The sequence below is a fragment of the Xenopus laevis genome, chromosome 8S (assembly GCF_017654675.1).
Source record: "Xenopus laevis strain J_2021 chromosome 8S, Xenopus_laevis_v10.1, whole genome shotgun sequence".
NCBI lineage: Eukaryota > Metazoa > Chordata > Amphibia > Anura > Pipidae > Xenopus > Xenopus laevis.
The window spans coordinates 21,063,392-21,083,288 of NC_054386.1; the positions used below are offsets into that span (position 1 = coordinate 21,063,392).

The 19,897-nt window shown below is 40.1% G+C and overlaps 2 protein-coding genes across 4 annotated transcripts in view; one reads left to right on the forward strand and one right to left on the reverse strand.

Annotated features, from left to right (window-relative positions):
• Nucleotides 1–5,946, reverse strand: part of cpsf2.S (cleavage and polyadenylation specific factor 2 S homeolog) — a 20,530-nt gene extending 14,584 nt beyond the window's left edge. Inside the window, 8 exon segments of one of the 2 annotated variants that reach the window (NM_001087654.1) lie at nt 330–620; nt 706–893; nt 973–1,088; nt 1,385–1,514; nt 2,351–2,456; nt 2,531–2,690; nt 3,596–3,763; nt 5,806–5,918. In NM_001087654.1, the coding sequence (NP_001081123.1) occupies nt 330–620; nt 706–893; nt 973–1,088; nt 1,385–1,514; nt 2,351–2,456; nt 2,531–2,690; nt 3,596–3,744 (1,140 nt within the window). In that variant the 5' untranslated portion in view covers nt 3,745–3,763; nt 5,806–5,918. 2 annotated transcript variants of the gene reach the window in all.
• ndufb1.S (NADH:ubiquinone oxidoreductase subunit B1 S homeolog) lies at nt 5,935–16,057 on the forward strand. 2 transcript variants are annotated; one of them, XM_018232418.2, is made up of 3 exons: nt 5,935–6,074; nt 12,571–12,715; nt 15,970–16,057. In XM_018232418.2, the coding sequence occupies exons 2-3, from the start codon at nt 12,576–12,578 to the stop codon at nt 16,004–16,006; spliced, it is 177 nt and encodes a 58-aa protein (XP_018087907.1). In that variant the 5' UTR covers nt 5,935–6,074; nt 12,571–12,575; the 3' UTR covers nt 16,007–16,057. The 2 variants fall into 2 exon arrangements, with proteins under 2 accessions (XP_018087907.1, XP_018087906.1); XM_018232417.2 differs by lacking the exon at nt 5,935–6,074 and adding an exon at nt 6,150–6,238.
• Nucleotides 16,058–19,897: the final 3,840 nt, after the last annotated feature.

Consider the following 19,897-nt stretch of genomic DNA (forward strand, 5'->3'; position numbering starts at 1 on the left):
TTCCTTTCTTGGAGGCAAGTTTTGGTTTCGTTTATGGCCAAACAGAGCCTCCTGTAGGCTGCCAGTCCTCATAGGTATACCAAATAGCCAATCACAGCACTAATTTGGCAGCCAAAGGACTTTTTTCATACTTGGGTAGCTCCTCAACTCAATTAACATTTGAATGAGGCTTATGGGTAAAAAACAAAACAAAAAAAAAAAACAGGTTGTGGACCCCCTACTCTAAGCATACACAGCAACCAACCACAATAAACACAAACTTACGTTGTGTTCTAATACTTTTAAATTTAGATGCATGTTACTGTTCTAAAGCTAAATCCATGACTCACCTCTATGTCAATGATTCGCTCTGAGGGGTGATCAATTAGAAAGCGAGCAAGAGTTCCTGGAGTAGTTCTGTAGGTGAGAATAACAGAGTTTTTGGGATCTTGACACCACTGAATGAAGAGCTCTCTTGAAAATCCACATTCAAGATCAGGCTGGCTTGCAAGAACTACTTTTGGACTTGGGACACGAGCAAGGTCAGAATAGCCATGACACAAGGTGAGGTGACGAAACTGAAAAGGGTTGTTTCTCTTGTCTTCAAAACACCTCATAAGCTTATCACTCATCCATTCCACCTGCAAAATAACCAAAAGGTTTGTGATGGGCAATAAAGTAAGAGTGGATTTTTTGCTGTTGGGTGTTTTAGTTTTTTCCACAAACCTGTGATTTTGAGAACTCCACCACATTATAGCTGACATTATTCAGGAGAGCCAAAGAGTAAACACCTAGCCCAGCATCTTTGGTCCTCCAAATCTGATCAAGAAGCTGCGCAAGTTCAAGCACTCTGCCTGCTGTGTCTACAGCAATAAGCACATTCCCATCTCCTCGCAGAGTTTCCAATACATTTGCTAAAAAGCATAGAGAGTTAGTCAACAAGGACCATCACATTTTAAATAACATATGCAAAAAAGATTATCAGATACACACTTAGCAGTTGTTCATCCCTCTGCTTTCTTCTTGGCTGCACGTAGGTAGCATTAAAACTGTCTGTTATAAGTAGAGATGGCCTGTTGATCATTTCCAAGGAGCAGCCATTCAAATGTCTGAGAACAAAACATTAAACGTAACAATGTGCAGTATATGAAATAGAATTCAGATCACTTGCCAGTTTCATTATCCAATTTATCACTAATAGAAACACTGCCCTCTGGGGATGCTAAACTAAAACTCCCAATACACAACTTGATAACTTCTGTAAATCAGGCATTGAAACCTGCCAATTGATAATGTAGAAAAATGTAAATATGTACATTTTATTTTGTACTTCCAATATTTATTCTTGAGATAGGTTATTCCCACAAGGTCACACAAAGCCCTGATACAAATAGAAGAAACGTACATCTCCCTCTTGTGATTGAAGTCGACTGCATACACAATTTCTTCCTCTCCATCTTTCACAATTTTCCATATGGTGCCACCTATCATGTGACCAGCTGGTAAAGGAGTGATTGATAAACCATGACCCTTTCCTGTAGAATAAATATTGAGGCAGAGACAATGGTGTTTTACTTTATTTAGTCATATGTGATTTTTTAATAGAATTGCTAAACGGAAACATTAAAACAGGTCAAAGCATTAGTTTTATTCACATTTGATATCCCATAACAGTCACAGATCTGGATTCAAGGGGCCCTAGAAAATGCATTTTCCTGGTAGCCCTCATTTTAAACAGAGTGATTATTAAAAGCTGTGGTCACCATTTTCACTATGAAAAAAACATTTTCTCCAACCAAAGGTGTGGGCTAATAGAGTCTGCACTCCGATTGGGGGTTACTGTAGTTTTTTTTCCTCTTTAAACTTTTCCCCCCTCCAGCACTAGTACACCCACATTGGGATGGAACTCCTGGTTCAGGCAGCCAAGTTGGGGCACATACATGAGCATAATGAGTGAATGTGCAACTTGCTCATTATGTGCATGCATGTGATGTCAGAAGCTCATTATTTGCATGCACTCTACACAACAGGCACACTCACACTGGGGGATCCCTCCCAGGGCAGGTGTCCTAGGGATGGCAGGACAAATTAAAAAAGTGAGTCAAGTTTTTTTGAGACCAGTGAATTTGACTAAACTTATAATCAACTTGTGTTTATTACATTTCTTTGCCCCTAGCCTGCACCTTTGGTTGGGGATAATATTTTCGGCCAACAGGTGACCTTTAACAAATAAGGGTTACATCCAACATTTATTTATTTCAGTGGAACTGCTGTAGCAAATCAGGGACGCTGTCACCATCAACTCACACCTGAGTAACACCAATGCGATATGTAAATGAATGCTTAACAGAGTCCCACCGTTTACACATACCTTTCAAATGCACAATTTGGTTATATTTTAATTGCTGGATTTTATCAAATGCACAATCAACATCATCAAGAGAGAAGAGACTGAAGTCCTCAGTGTTGTGACGAGACTGAAACAAAAGAGATTTGTGTTAGTGTGTAAACTTAATGGCATATTAATAAGTGCAAACAGATTGATACATACCTGATATAAGTCATACATAAACATCTGACCCATCTTATACACTGGAATAGTAGCATATATTGCACAGTTTAACCCCAGCTTTCCAACAGCATAGGGCAGAGCACCTAGGTGTAATGGGTCAGGATGTGATAGGAGGACAGCGTCCACCTGGTGGACATACCTGCAAATTAATGGGATATGAAGTTATTTGGAAGCACCATTTTTCAGACATTTTAGGTTTAAATACAAATATTCATATATGGACACACTAGTATGTGTGTGTGTGTGTGTGTGTGTGTGTGTGTGTGTGTGTGTGTGGACACACTAGTATGTGTGTGTGTGGACACACTAGTATGTGTGTGTGTGGACACACTAGTATGTGTGTGTGTGTGTGTGTGTGTGTGTGTGTGTGTGTGTGTGTGTGTGTGTGTGTGTGTGTGTGTGTGTGTACACACACTTAAAGCGGACCAGTCACCCAGACATAAAAAAATTGTATAATAAAAGTCCTTTCAAATTAAATATGAAATCCAATTTTTTTTTATTAAAGTATTCATAGCTGTTGTAAACTCATTTAAAAATCTCAGCTGTCAATCAAATATTGACTGACCCTCCTCTATGCCTTAGGCATAGAGGCTGGGCAGGCAATTACTTTCACTTTCCATTCTGCACTTACTACATTTTACTGCACACCCCACATTCCCCCTCTCTCGTTACCATTTAATTATGTAACCAGTGCATGAGGATGGACATCAGGTCCCCACATTCTGGTGCACAAACAAGATTCTGAGATGATACAAGGCTTGTCTTAATAAGTGTCCACAAAATGGCTCCTGCCTGCTTGCTGTAATTATGAATTCCCAGACCGAAGGAAAAAGGATTCAAATAATTTATACAGTGTAATTAAAGTTTATTTTGCTATTTTGACTAATGTGATGAAATAGGATTTGTAATTTTTTTTTGGATGACAGGTCCCCTTTAAGAAACAGTTACCCTACAAGTTCTCAGGCAGTAACTAATCCCCAGTCACTGCTTTGACCTCCTTTTTGGGGGGGGGGGAGCCTAATTATTTATATGTATTATGCATACTTTTTTACAGAGTCGATGATATCCATTGAGAAATTCTCATCCCAGCCACAGTCCAAGAGAAACCGGAATTCATCAACCTGAAGAAGATAACAAACTGCAGATTCCTCCTGGGCGCCGACCAGGGTAGTCAGCTTAATGATGGATGTCATTTTTGCAGATGTTACAGATCTATTTAGAATACATAAAAAAATGTATCGTTATATGTGGTGATAAGCCGTTACATATAACGATAAATATTTATGAAGTACAGTAGTACAGTGTGCACATTTGTTTCAATAAAAACTCAATTTTATTCTACACTATCTTCTTAAAGGATGAGAACATACTGCATTAAACAGGACATGCGCATAACTAGCAGGGGATTGTGGGGCCTGCCCTTCAAATGGGCCCTGAAATGTAGCCAGAAAGCCCATTGTTGCTTTGCAAACTTTGAGGAAACAAACTGGGGTGTCTGGGGTAATCGTGAGACCCTCTAGTCTTTAGTTGCTCCATAGGGCGTCCAAATTTGTGTTCCTTTAGTAAAGCACTACACGGAGGACTAGGTAACACATTTCACAGAAATCCTTTACAATCCATCTGCTTCATTTCTCAGCACAAGTCTCTGTTATTTCTTCGACCAATCAATACCAACCTGTACCTACACCGATCTCAATTGGAAAGCGCAAACCACCCATTTCGCTAAATCAGAGGTGCCCAAAAGGTACTGGTAGATCTTCAGTTTGAGATTGGTCGATTATGAGCAAAGCAACTCCATTGCACTACCATGGGGTTTTCTGTAAAGCCCTTCACTAAACTTTCAGAAGCAGCCAACTGGGGTTGTTCACCTTTAAGTTAACTTCTAGGGGCACATTTACTCGTGGGCGAAAATTCACCAGCTACGGCTTCAGACCCATCGCAAAACCTTCGCCATGCAAACATTAGCTCAGACAATGCTAATTTACTAAAATGCAAAGTTTCATCGTGGGCATGGGACACTGGTGAATTTTTGCTGCCGTTACTTCGGCAATGCAAGCAGATTAAAGCAAAGAAAAGCTAGCGGTCAATTCTGCCTAGCGTAACTTTGCTAGAGGTCAGGCTAATTTGCATACGGCGGGAAATTTAAAGTTGAATGGACGTCTTTATTCTTTATGTTACATGCTGCATCTAATACATTACATTTACACTGATAACTACACATGAAAAGGGAACCCTAATAAAGTCATTTGACTTGTTATAATGCCCTACACAAAAGCCCAGTGTAAAATAATGTTATAAAATGTATGGGGGAAACCGGTTACACAAAAAACATTTGTAAAAACTTTTGCAGCCTATCACCCTGAAAAAAAGGAAAAGACCCCAGCGTTTTTTGGACTTAGAAGTTTTTCCACTCCAAAAATATGATGCAATATGATTGAAGAGGATCTATGCACTCCATTGCACTTCGCCTGGTCAGAGGTGGCGAAGGCAAGTCTGGCGAAAGAGGTAACGTTCAGTAAAATCCGCATTTTAGTGAATTTGCAGAGTAACGTCCATTCAACAGAGCGAAAAATCGCCTGGAGTCAGAGTACGAATCACCGCTAGCGTCTATTTCCTTCGCTAGCGAAGCCACTCCTGCGCCCGTTAATCGGCTAAGTCCCTGAAAGTAGTAACGCTGGCGAATTGATGCTAGCGTTAGCCCCTTTACCTTCGAATAAATCTGCTCCCTAGTATGATGTGGAGAGTGATATTCTGGGTCGATTTGTCATTGGTTTTCATTTTTTATTATTTATGGTTTTTGAGTTATTAGGCTTTTTATTCTGCAGCTCTCCAGTTTGCAGTTTCAGCAATCTGGTTGCTAGGGTCCAAATTAACCTAGCAACCAGTCAGTTTCGAAGGAGAGGCTGGGATATGAATAGGAGAGGGCCTAAGTAGAAAGATGAATAACGAAAAGCAACAATAACAAAAACTGTTTTTAGATGGGGTCAGCGACCCCTATTTGAAAGCGGGAAAGAGTCAGAAGAAGGCAAATAATTTAAAAATGAAAAGTTGCTAAGAATTAGCCATTCTATAATATACTAAAAGTTAAATTAAAGGTGAACCGCCCCTTTAATTGTAACTAAGTTCTCCGCACATGTCGCACTGTCCCGCTTCACTAAGCGCCTGCTGCTCCCGTTCCTTTCACTCAGTTTCTTCCGCTAAACTGCAATAGTGTTACTTCAAATGACATATGATGAAAGCCACCAACATTTTACCTTTCACACCGATAAGACGTCCACTAGCTCGCTTTCGCACCTACATACGAACCCATCAGCCCTTCCGGTAACCCAATGTGAAGTACTAACTATGCCAACAACAAACAGCTCCGCTCAGCCTGAAACCGGCGCCATCTTCCTTGTGCGCATGACCGGGGAACGCAAGAGGAATAATCCATTCCAGGTGGAAAGAGGGTCCAATACAAATTGATTAAAACGTAACAAATATTCCAGTATTACTTCCCAAAACGCTTCTTACGCGCTTAAAGGTATCTAAGATATAGTAATATTTTAAGCATCTTAGCTAGCTTTTCCTTTCACGTGGGTAATTACATATAACTCCTCCCCAGGCTTTAAAGTGTTGGTAGCGTCCGCTGCCCTCTGTGTCTTTCCTTGTAGGCTGGTTGGTGTAACTGTTGTCCTCGTCCGAAAGGTAAGAGTGTGAGGCTTGGGGTCCTGTAGATGATTAGGCCAAGATGCATGTTAACTTGGTGGGTTATGTAGTATTATAAGCATATGCACATTTACTTGAAATAAATCTAATTTATCAAAACAAAGGATTTTTAATTTAATGGTTAAAGGAGAATTCAAACCTAAACTTAAAAAAAACCATACCCACTACCCTATATAGACCCCCCTACCTCCTCCCCCAGCCTAAGTGTTACCCCGGACAAACGCCCCTAACGTTTTACTTACCCCTTGGTGCAGATTCAGGCACTGGAGTTCATGGGCGCCATCTTCATCCGCTTCGGTAAACTTCAGAAAGAGACCGGCGATTCAGCAATTCTCGTGAGTTTCAGCGCATGCGCAGTTGTCGCGGAAGAGAAAATTTGCTCCAACTGCGCATGTGCCGATATGCCGGTCTCATTCCGAAGATTTCCGAAGAGAAGAAGATGGCGCCCATGAACTCCGATGCCTGAATCTGCACCGAGGGCTAAGTAAAACGTTAGGGCATTTGCCCGGGGGAACACTAAGGGGGAAATTCACTAAAGGGTGAAGTGACTAACGTTAGCGAAAATTCGCCAGAATGACATAATTTCTGGACTTTGCCAATTTACTAAAAGGCGCTGTCGTAAATATGCTAGCGAAGGAGATAGAGTGCGTAGTAGCGCTACAGTCTAACGCCAGGCGAATTTTTGCTCTGGCGAATGGACGTAACTACTCAAATTCACTAAGATGAGGATTTTAAAGGGGACCTGTCACCCTAAGAAATAATTTCAAATTCTTTTCTATCATGTTAGTTGAGCAAAATAAACTTTACTTACACTGTATTTATTATTTAAATTTTGTTTCCTTCTGTTTTGGAATTATACAATCACAGCAAGCAGGCAGCTGCCATTTTGTGGACACGGTTATTAAGGGAAATTGTGTATCACCCCAAAATCTTGTATATGAACCAGAATGAGGGACCTAATGTCCATGTGCAGTGCCGTACACAATTATAGAGCCTGAGGAGGGAAGGGGGAATGTGGGAAGAGCAGTGACATGTAGGAAGTGCTGAATGGAAAGTGAAAGTAATTGACTGCCCCTCCTCTATGCCACGGGCATAGAGGCGGGGCAGGTAATATTTGATTGATAGTTTAGATATTTAAACACCTTTTAACAGGTATGGATGTTTTAATGAAAAAATTTTTTGGGGTTCCATATTTAAATTGAAAAGGACTTTCATTATGCAGTTTTTTATGTGTAGGTGACAGGTCCACTTTAATGAACGTTCCCTCTTGCGCCAGACTTGCCTTCACCACCTCAGACCAGGCGAAGTGCAATAGAGTAGATAGGACTTCCTCAAAAAAAATTTGAAAAGCTGGAGACTTTTCATTTTTCAGGGTGATGTGATCAAAAGATCATACATTTTTTTTTAGGGTACCCGGCTTCCCCCCCTACGTTTCCTAACATATGGCACATAAACTATACACTGGGCTCATGTGTAGGGCAATATAACAACTCTATTTTCTTTTATTAAGCTTCCCTGGGCTTGTGTAGTGTAATGTATTTGCTGCAACATATATATCCATTAAAATTTAACTTTCCACAGTATGCAAATTAGCCAATGCTAGCACAACTTCGCTATGCTTTCCGAATTAACGCTAGTGCAACTTCGCCATCGTTCAGGCGCCCTGGACGCAACTTTGGATTTTAGTGAATTAGCGGTGTCCTGGCGAATTTTCGCCTGCCGATGTGAGTGAAGCTGGCGAATTTGCCCCCTTAGGCTGGGGGGGGAGGTCTATGTAGGGTAGGGTTTTTTTTTAAGTTTAGGGTTGAATTCTCCTTTAAGGAACAAGGCAAGAATAATACACTGGGGGGGGGCAGTATGTTAGACACCACCAGTTTGTTGATAAATAAAGGTAAACCTTTACGCCAATCCGTGTTCCCATTAAAAATAGAACCTGCATTTATCCTGGAAGGTGAACAGGGATTGACACGCAGACTATAATAAAGTTGTAGCTGAAAGATCTGTTATAACTATAGATGAAGCAAACCCAGTGGTTGGGGGTTTCCTCTAAAGCTGTATAGAATCCCCCCACTCTCCTACCAGTAAGTGAGCAGGCAGGTAGGAATTTGGGCACCTCCAAAAATGCACTGTGGAACCCAGTGCCATTTAGATGCTACATATTAGGGTAGCCACTTATGTATCTGGTGAAACACTAAGGGCTGCATACGTGTACTGGGGGTTGTGAAGGTTGGTTGGAATTTTGGTGGTGATAATGGTTATTAAGGAATAATTGATTTATAACATTGCTTCATTTGAAGCAACATAGGGGGTTCTTCACAGTCAGGACAGTGAGATTGTGGAATGCACTGCTGGGTGATGTTGTGATGGCTGATTCAGTTAATGGCTTGGATGTTTTTTTGGACAGACATAATATCAAAGGCTATTGTGATACTAAGCTCTATAGTTAGTATAGGTATGGGTATATAGAATTTAATTAAAAGTATAGAGGGGTGTGTGTATGGATGCTGGGTTTTCATTTGGCGGGGTTGAACTTGATGGACTTTGTCTTTATACAACCCAATTTAACTATGTAACTATCTCCATGAGTCCACTGTAGGAAGTTCTAAATTGTGAAAATTGGGCACTGCCCAGCACCATTCCAGATGTTTGCGATGTTAAAGGAGACATATAGGATAAATGAAAAAACCCTAGTTTTGTAGGCAATTATAAGTAATATACGATGTTGCTTTTACATGGTGCTGAAAATGAATATTATCTTTAAAAATAGCCCCTTTATTGGAGCTCCCTATAGATGTTCTCTGGTCCCTGTCTGTGTTTCAAATGAGGGATGGGAGTGTCCTAATGGTCCCTGCCAGAAGCACAGTAGGAGGGGGACAGCCAATCACAGCCCTGCAGTCACACAGGATCCAGTTCCCTATCAGGTCCTGCTAGCTGCTGATTGGTTCCTGTCGTACAGTACAGTGAGCTGAGAGCAAACAGCTCCCCTGCACAGCCTGGGAATTCAGGGAGCAGGAAGTGGAAGAGAAGGGAGGGATTATTAGGGTTTTTGCAGAAATATTCAATAAACCAGCCTGAAACACTACTTTTTAAAGCACAATTCTTCTATATCTAATCCTATATACTAACCGAAGGCCTATCTATGTCCCGAGTGGAGGGGAGGCAGATGCGCACGCAACTTCGGTTAGGATCTATGAGATGCGCGCGCAACTTCAGCCGAAAGACATAGATGCGGCCTTCGATTAGCAGATGTGCTGGAAGGTTAGGATCAGAACAGGTTAGGATCGGGGAGGCAGATGCGCTGGAAGGTTAGGATCTAGGGAGGCAGATGCGCTCACCGTCTCCTTCTGCCTCCCGCCGCCTCTTCTTTCCTGCTCACTCAGGCGGCGACCGCTGGAAGGTTAGGATCTAGGGAGGCAGATGCGCTCACCGTCACACTAGGGGAACCGGTTGCGTACCTGCACGAAAGTCTGTATAAGCGTCGGCCATCTTGCTACTCCTCTGCGACTTTGTCATCCGCCCACTGCCAAATCCGCCCACTAAAGTCTGTATAAGCGTCGGTCATCTTGCTACTCCTCTGCGAGTTTGTCATCCGCCCACTAAAGTCTGTATAAGCATCGGCCATCTTGCTACTCCTTTGCAAGTTTGTCTAATGGCGGCGCTAGCGTCACTCTAGGAGGGGAACCGGTTGCGTACCTGCACGAAAGTCTGTATAAGCGTCGGCCATCTTGCTACTCCTCTGCGACTTTGTCATCCGCCCACTGCCAAATCCGCCCACTAAAGTCTGTATAAGCGTCGGCCATCTTGCTACTCCTCTGCGAGTTTGTCATCCGCCCACTAAAGTCTGTATAAGCGTCGGCCATCTTGCTACTCCTTTGCAAGTTTGTCTAATGGCGGCGCTAGCGTCACTCTAGGAGGGGAACCGGTTGCGTACCTGCGTGGGTGGCCATTTTTAGCAAAACGGGCTATATTATCTCCAAAAAATATTGATGTTGACATGATAAACAACCAAGTGATTGCATTACTTCCTGGACAAAGCTGTGTCTTTCTGAGTACTGACTGTATTGATTCTGAAGACGAAAGTGAGAAACTTAACTTCCCATTAGAATATTTAAACACTATCAACAATGCTGGATTACCACAACACAATCTTATACTCAAAGTAGGAACAATAGTCATGCTGTTAAGAAACCTTAAGGGTAGGGGCACACGGCGCGATTTCGCCGCGATTCTGCGCTAAGCGATTTGTCGCTGCGTTTTTTAAGCCGAAATAGCTTTGCTAACTTTGGCGCTGGCGTCAATGCAAATCGCGGCGAAATCGCTGCGCTAATTCACACGCGGCGATTCGTTTTCTATTGTCGTCCGAAGTTGCCTCGCTGAGCGTTTCCGGGCGACAGTAGAAAAAGAATCGCCGCGTGTGAATTAGCGCAGCGATTTCGCCGCGATTTGCATTGACGCCAGCGCCAAAGTTAGCAAAGCTATTTCGGCTTAAAAAACGCAGCGACAACTCGCCCAGCGCAGAATCGCGGCGAAATCGCGCCGTGTGCCCTACCCTAACACTAAGCAAGGTTTATGTAACGGTACACGGTTGGTTGTGAAGAGCATGAGACAAAATGTTATCAAGGCAGAAGTGCTTACAGGATCCCATAGCGGTGATACTGTTTTGATTCCCAGAATTGACCTTACCAGTTCTGACCAGGAATTACCTTTTAAACTTAAACGACGACAATTCCCCATTAAGGCTGCATTTGCCATGACAATCAACAAATCACAAGGACAAACATTGGATAAAGTCGGCATTTACCTATCTGAGCCTGTGTTTGGTCATGGTCAACTTTATGTTGCATTTTCAAGAGTGCAGCGTTCATCTGATGTTAAAGTCAAGATTTTAAGTACAGCTCACCAGGGAGAACTCATTCAAGGACAGGAGAACATTTTCACAAAAAATGTTGTTTATAAAGAAATTTTTCAGTAACACTTTACTACCAATAAACTCAAAATTTAAGAATTCTAATAGCAGATAGGTAATAACAAGCAATAGGCACAGATTCACTCTACATCCCCACAAATTAGCGTCGCCAGTTGCTGCCTGGGGATGCCGAGTGAATCAGCACCCATCGCATTTTGCTGCCTCACTGTTGTTACCATTCTTTCATTAACGATTCTTTAGAGAATCGGGGGTTTACTGGTTGAGTATAATGCACTGGTACGTTTCCGTTACTTTTTTAGTTCCAGAAGAAAGCTTTTGCTCCTCTGGGTTTGGAAGGGAGGGTTGGCTGTTTTTGTTGTGGCTCCAATCCCATCAGATATTTGTTTGTTTAATATATTATGGTTACTAGCAGCCACCTTTAATTCTGTGTACAGTTGCTTTAACACATATAGCAACTACATGTTGCCTGCAGCACTTCACTACTGTGGTTCTGAATCCCTTGCCCAGGGAGTCCCAAAGCAATAGACTGGGTGAGATTGGTAGAAGGGTTTTTTAGTCCTGGATTCCCCTAGAACTATTTATGAAGTTCACTGATTCTAGGACAGTTTTACATATCAGTAACTCTGCTTTAAAGGGGAACTCCACACAAACATTATTTAAGCTTTTTGAAAAGTAAACATAATTTCAAGCAACTTTGCAATATTCATCAATTATGCAGACTTTTCATGATATTTATGGTTTGGAACAGTCCCCTAAGCCTAGCCCCCTGCTCTCCTGCTGATCTGTCTGATTACTTTGCTGAGCTGGCTGACTACTGTTACTTTGTATCAGCAGCCATCTGTCCTTAGCCTGCATCCTACAAACAGAACATCATAGTGCAATGCATTGTGGGTTTTGTAGTTCCTGCATGCTGTCTGTAAGCTGTGCAGAAGTTGTTACAATTTGTAACATCAGTGTTTAGTCCCTCCTTCCCTGCCAGGATTTCAAATGATGCAGAAAGAGAAGAACTGTTAAACAGCTGGATTTCAGCATAGAAAATGGCATTTATTCATACTTTTTGGAGAAACAGGTAACTGTGATCAGTATATTATGGGTTTCTGTGTTATGTGGTCCTGTTTATGAAATTTTGGTTTGGAACCCGGAGTTCCCCTTTAAGTAATTAGGTGTACTCAGATTTTGACTACAAAGTGGTATGGAAAAATTTAACAACAAAAAAAAAAAACCTCACGAATTTTAATGCATTTTATAATTTATAATGCAAGCACAAAGTACAAATGTGTTGTTGACTTTGAAGTATACCATCATTTATTTGGTTTATATACATTTTCATTACTCACTCTGAAATTAATGGAAGCTTTTATTTCTTGGAATTACTTTTTTGCAGTTGCCATGGTAAACCTTGCAGGAATTCTGCGAGATCACTGGGTCAATGTCCTGGTTCCTATTGGATTTGTGATTGGATGGTACTTGGACAGGAGGAATGATGAAAAACTAAGTGCATTCAGGAACAAAAGCATGCTGTACAAAAGGTGAGATTACTATTACAAACTATGAATCAAGTTGCCCAAAACTTGAAACTCACCCTCTCATTAAAAACATACCGTGCATTTTCTATTTATCAACTGCTTTTACACACTGGAAAGAATAGTCCTTTCTACCTACCTGCATGCAATTTGCATGGAGGATTAAGAATTCCAATCAGTGTTCAAAATCAGCACTGCTGCCAAGCTGCCCTGAATACTGATAAATCATGAAAATGAATGTGTTTGGCTGCTCAAAGCAGAACGGACATATCTCTCTGCTTAGATAAATGTCTTAAGTAGGAGTGTTTTACACTCGACACAGGAACACAGCCTTTATATTTTTCATGGTGCCTTTTTTGACATTTCTTTTATATGCTTGATAAATGCGTCAATTTCTTAGCAGTTTTCCTACTAGTCAAGAAATCTGCTGGGTTTTATGGATCCTTTAATGCAACTGTGGGACTTATTGTCACTTGTAGTCTAAAAAATGATGAGCCAATATAGACAGTCTGCACTATAATTAGTATTTATGTTGTTGGGCACAGCACTCAGAGTAGCTCTTAGCCACAAGTTTCACATATTTCTAGCCATTGATAGTAAAATGTACAGAGCCAGCTGTCGATGTCCATACCGACAGGTTTGTAGATTAATTTGCAGGTACGCCAACCAGGCGACGTGGTGCTGCAAGAAGTTTCCTCGCGAGGAACAAATCGCCTCATATTTTTTCCAACCGGTGATTTACTTGCTGGTTGGAAAGTGTTTTGGGGATACAAATCTCTCCATGTTGGCCTTAGGGCTAAGAAATAGATTGTGGCTTATTGTAATAAAATATATCATATGAAGTAGGTGTTTGCTTTCACAAGGGTTGGTATCTGGCAGAATTATATCTAAGTATACACTGGGAAAAAAACACAATTGCAGCTTCAGCTTGTTTGTATAAAACCTGGGTAGTGGTATCATCTTGACAGCAGCCTTTCTGCCAAACCAGGAGAAATATGTGTGCCATAGGTCAGATCTTTTTTAAATTTTTCTAAATCAGCTTAGGATAGTTGGCCTTGTATACGGTATCGTAAGAAGGAGTAAATATGCTTGTGAATTTATTTCCCATCTGTAATTGAAGTTGAGTTGCAACAGTTTTAGTTCCATTTTCCATTGGAGTGCTTGCAATTTCATGGGATTAATTTTGTATCCTTAAATACGTTGAAAGTGTTCTAGAGTCCAGAGTAAATTCCGTAGTGTGGGGAGATGTTAATGTGAGTAGGATATCGTCTGTGAAAAGACTAATTTTATATTCATTGTCCCACAGCTGAAAGCCCCTAATGTTAGGTTTTGTCTGATGGCAAGTGCTAAGGGCTCTAGGCATAGGATGAATATTAATGGAGACATGGGCATCCCTGTCATGTCCCCTCATTTATCTGCATATGGCTGAAAGAGTCCCATGTTGAGCACCTGAGCTGAAGGTGCCACTTAGAGATTACTTTCAGCATCTTATATTCTTCTCTTGGGCTGAAATTGCTGGGACAGCCTTGCCATTGTTTGACATCTTTTCCACATGTAGATCATCTTGTAGACGGTGTGATGTCTAACTGATTTGGCAATCTTTTTTAAATCCCTTCCCAGACTCATAGGTATTTAGAACGTTCTATTTAAAAGCCTAAAGGAGCTTTCAATCTAGACACGGTGATACTTTAACAATAAAGTGCAAACCAAACAAAATGAGGTTTAAATAAGACTGCTTTCCCAAAAATCCATCCAAATCCACCTGATCTGGTGTACCTAATTCTAATTTTAGGTATTTGAGCTAGTGATGAATGTAGGGAGTACTTACTTTTTCCATATGCTTAAATATACATAAGTTTTCATTTTATATTTTTTTAAATGACACACATGAACTACATAATATAAACAGTGCATGATATGTGATCTATCATCTTCAGTATTGTTGAAATAAAGTTCACATATCTGTATATGCAAGTCAAGCATTGCCAAAAGGTATACAGGTATGGGATCCGTTATCGGAAAACCAGTTATCCAGAAAGCTCTGAATTACAGAAAGCCCATCTCACAGACTCCATTTTAGCCAAATAATCCACATGTTTTAAAAAAAAAAAAAAAAAACTAAGATATAATGAATCCTTATTGGAAGCAGAACCAGCCTATTGCTGAAATGATTTTCTAGTAGACTTATGGTATAAAGATCCAGATAAACACCGGTCCTGAGCATTCTGGATAACTGGTCCATACCTTTACTTACTTTTCATATGACTGTACATACTTTCACGTCACATGGCACTGAAGAAATCCGGAATCCGACCTGAGAAAAAATAGTTTAACAGACCTCTGTCATTGATTAGTAAATGAACTCGGTAGGTTTAGGTGGCGCATATTTAAATTCGAACTGTTTCCATGGTTGATGTGTGATAAATTTCACATTCAAATTTACATTCGAATTTACCATTTGAACCTTAATAAATCTGCCCCTAGGAGCAAACTTTTCCTGTCCAATCTTTTGGCATAATTTTACAACTAGGTCACAATATACTAATCAATTTATCTGGATTGAACAGGAATCCTCTTGTGTAGGGAGTAATACGGTCATGGGCAAGCAGTGAAGTCATTCTTCATCTTATATCTAACCAGTCTATATGGCTTCTGGATGATCGAGTACATCACAAGGGAATCAGTCTGTACATACACCTGGCTTTACGCTTCATTTAAATGTTGTTTGCAGGCTGCCTTCAGCAGATTAGGCACACATTCTTTATTCAGTGTCTGGATTATTAGTCTGCAACACATTTCTGTAGTGATTAGAAGACTGATACTCATCTTAATGTGGCCATACACTATAAAATCCACCTGAAGTGGGCTTCTGGATGATAGATAGATTTTCAGCCAGATATCAGTCAGGTTGGCCTGTAGGAGGTCTCTGTACAGTTATTGGGCTCTTTACACCAATTTGGCAGTTTGTAAACTGGACAAACTTAATAACAGGTTAATATAAATGTGCATGAAGCGATTAGTGATTATATTCACTAGGTGGGGCATAACAAATTGTTACCCCCTTGTAAATATGACTTTCCTTTAAGTACAGAAAACACAAATGGATGACCAAATCCTGCTTTGAAAAGCAATTACATTTTCTAACAACTTTAAAACACTGAAAATGTTTGATTGTATATTGGAAAGTTTCTTAGAAATTTTGCAAAAAACATTAATTTGGCTGTTTCAGTAAAGTGTTTTTTTTCCTTTTCCTTCTACAGAGAATTGAAGCCTGGTGAAGAAGTGACATGGAGATAAAGATCAATAATCATCATCTTAAATAAAATATATTTGCTGACTTAAGCTTTACAAGTTTTCTGTGCAATTTTCTATGTGTACGTTAAGATTTACTTTAAACAACATAATTGTATTTGCTATGGAAATGTATAACATTTTGTTATGAAAGGAGCAATTCACTTTTAAGGATTTAATTCTGTGTATTCCCACCCCCTCCACACACCATATAGACCAAATAAAAGACCATACTTAAACATATTAAATGAAGATTAAATCAAAAAAATTGTATTTACTGGTATTGCCAGTGTAATGCATTTTTTAAGGCTAATGCCACATGGAATTACGCAGGCCTAGAATCGGCCCCTATGCAGACATTAGCGTCCTATTCTGTGATTTGGAGAATTTTAAAAAAGGCTTTAGTTCCTCACATCTTTTTGTTTAACCCACTGAATTAAAGCGGAAAGTCTGCAGTTCAACTGCATCTGAGTTGTTTCATTTAAAATTCATTGTGGTAATGTACAGAACCAAAATTAGAAAAAAAAGTTGTCTGTCCAAATATTTATGGACCTAACTGTAATTGTGAATAAGATATTTTTTATCTTATCAGTGAGATCATTTTATCAAGAATTCTAAAGCAAATTAAAGATAAATGGATTGTATCAAGGGAATTTTTTTTTCCTCAAAACTGAGTTAATAGTGCTACTGCAGTGGAATTGTGTACTGAATTCATTTTTTAAAACAGCAAACAGAATTTTTTATATTTAATTTTGAAATCTGACTCTAGACATATTAGTTTCCCAGGTGCACTCAGTCATGTGACTTGTTCTCTGATAAACTTCCGTCACTCTTTACTTCTGTACTAAAAGTTGGAGTGATATCACCCCTCCCCTTTGACACTAGCAGGCTACCAATAGAACAACCAGAAGGATAACAGCTCCCCAACATGAAAATAACACTCAGTAGTAAAAATCCAAGACCCGCTGCAACTCCTCCAGTTACATTGAGTAGGAGAAACAATAGATTATCTGAAAGCAGTTCTATTGTGAAGTGCTGGCTCTTTCTGAAAGCTCAGGATCAGACACACTTACCTGAGGTGGCTGCCTACACCAATATTAAAGCTAATAAAATGTAATTTGTTACATAGTTACATAGTTAAATTTGGTTGAAAAAAGACAAAGTTCATCAAGTTCAACCCCTCCAAATGAAAACCCAGCATCCATTAGTTGGTTTAGAAATTAAATTTTATATGTTAGAGTGAATAGTTTGCAATCTAAACTGTGTAATTTAGAAATTAAAGCTACACCACAAAAATCATGACGTTGGACAGGAACGGCAGCAGTGAAATAGTGGTATACTACTTGGCCCAGGGTAAGCTTTATTTTACCTAAGGCTTTACCTGACCACAATTCATCAACTGACCAGGCAGATAGCATTAGTTTCCTGCTTTCCATAATTACACTAGATTTACTATTAATCCCAACAACAGAAAAAGTCTAAAACCCCCTTGAATATCTCTCGGACAAAGTTCAAAATTGTTTGATTAAAATGCACCCACTAAAAGGGTTCAACATAATGATGTCTCTTCCTCTAGCATTTGTGTCAGGACATTTAGATTGCCATGAAGGGAGGTCAGTACCGATCTGTTGGGGGAAACAAACGATCTCTTTAGGACTGTGAGCAGAGCAGTGTGTAATCTGAGGAGTGCAGTGGCATCCATTAACAGGTAGATGCTGAGCGAGCACTGCATTATCCTTATGAGTCCACTGAAGCATATGGAGTTGGTATATGCAACCTACTCCTCGCAGGTATTCCAACAAATCACCTTTCACATTTCCAATCTGTGCTAAATGCTGCTGCTAGACTCATTCATCTATCTCACCGCTCAACAGCTGCTCCCATATGTATGTACCTTCACTGGCTCCCAATCTCCTCTAGAATCAAATTCAAATTACTAACACTCACATTCAAGGCCCTTAATAATGAAGCCCCTCCCTATATTTCATCTCTGATCTCCAAATACTCTCCTTCACGTAACCTTCACTCTGCTTCTGATCTTCGCCTCGCTTCTCCTCTCATCATTTCTGCCCATTCTCGTCCACAAGACTTCTCTTGGGCTTCTGCTTTTCTCTGGAACTCTCTGCCTCAAGCTGTCAGACTTTCTCCTTCTTTACAAACTTTCAAGTGCTCCTTAAAGACCCACCTGTTTAAAGAAGCTTATTCAATGTACCTTAATTAATCATTGCTGTATCAAAAATCACAAAATTGTTTCTAAAATCCTAATGTCTCAATTGTACCCTAACCTATACTTTGTAAACTCTAATTTGTAAGGCCCTCTAATCCTAGTACTCTGTAACCCTTGTTTATTATCCTCCATTTATTCCCTGTTTGTTAGGGTAAAGCACTGCGTATCTTGTCGGCGCTATATAAATAAATTATGATGATGATGATATGCAGTTGTGTTCAGAATAATAGCAGTCTGACATCACTTACCGGGTTCAATCCCTGTTTTTGGTAGAAAATTATATTTCTACATGGTAAAGTAGGTGTAGTAGTGTTATAGAAAACCAATAGACCCAACAGATGACATGCATGCTGCTGTCATTGAATCATTAAATTGAGACTTGTTCCAAATAATAGCAGTGTGGAGTTTAATTAGAGGTCGTTCATTCTGTGAAAAAACAGGTGTCAATTACAGCCCTTTTTTAAGGAAGGAAGGCAGCAAATGTTGTACATGCTGGTTATAGTGCATTTCTCTCTGAGTCCATTCATTTGAGTAAAATGGTTCATTCCAGATTTTGTTTAGAAGAACAGCGTTCTTTGATTAAAAAGTTGATTGGAGAGGGGAAAAGAAGTGCAGAAAATGATAGGCTGCTCAGCTAAAATTATCTCAAATGCTTTCAAATGGCAACCATAACCTGAAAGACATGGAAGAAATTGAAAAATGACCATTCGAATAGAAAGAATAGCCAAAATGGCAAAGACTCAGCCAATGATCAGTTCCAGGTAGATCAAAGAAGGTCTAAAGTTACCTGTGAGTAATGTTACAACTAGAAGACGCCTATGTGAAGCCAAGCTATCGGCAAGAAGCCCCCGCAATGTCCCATTGTTGAAAAAAGACGAGATGAAGATGTTAGAATCTGCCAAAGAACACTTTGACTGGCCTAAAGAGAAATTGGGCAACATTTAGTGGACTGATGAAAGCAAAATTGTTCTTTTTGGGTTTAGGGACCTCAGACATATTGTCAGACGACCCCCAAACACTGAATTCAAGCCACAGTACACTGTTAAGATAGTGAAGCATGGTGGCACAAGCATCATGATATGGGGATGTTTCTCATACCATGGTGTTGGGCCTATTTATTCCATAAAAGGGATTGTGGATCAGTTTCAATACATCAAAATACTTGAAGAGGTCATGTTGCCTTATGCCGAAGAGGAAATGCCCTTGAAATGGATGTTTCAACAAGACAACGACCCCAAACACACCAGTAAATGAGCAACATCTTGGTTCCAGACCAACAAGATTGATGTTATGGAGCAGCCAGCCAAATCCCCGGACCTTAATCCAATAGAAAACTTGTGGGGTGACATCAAAAATGCTGTTTCTGAAGCAAAATTAAGAAATACAGAAGAATTGTGGAATGTAACCGGTGCCAGAAGTTGACCAATTCCATGCAATACAGATCTGCAGCAGTTCTCATAAACAGTGGTTTAAACATTTTTCAGTTTACACAGTGAATGTTTTGAGTTTGTAAAGAAGAATGCAGACACAGCTATTTTAGAACAGCCTAATATTCCCAAGGCTGGAACTGTCCAGGAAAAGCGAACTTGAAAGATTATGTGCACTATGCAGAGTGTTGTACAACTGCAACACACTCCATACATGCATATGGTGAAAGTATGGTGCTCTAG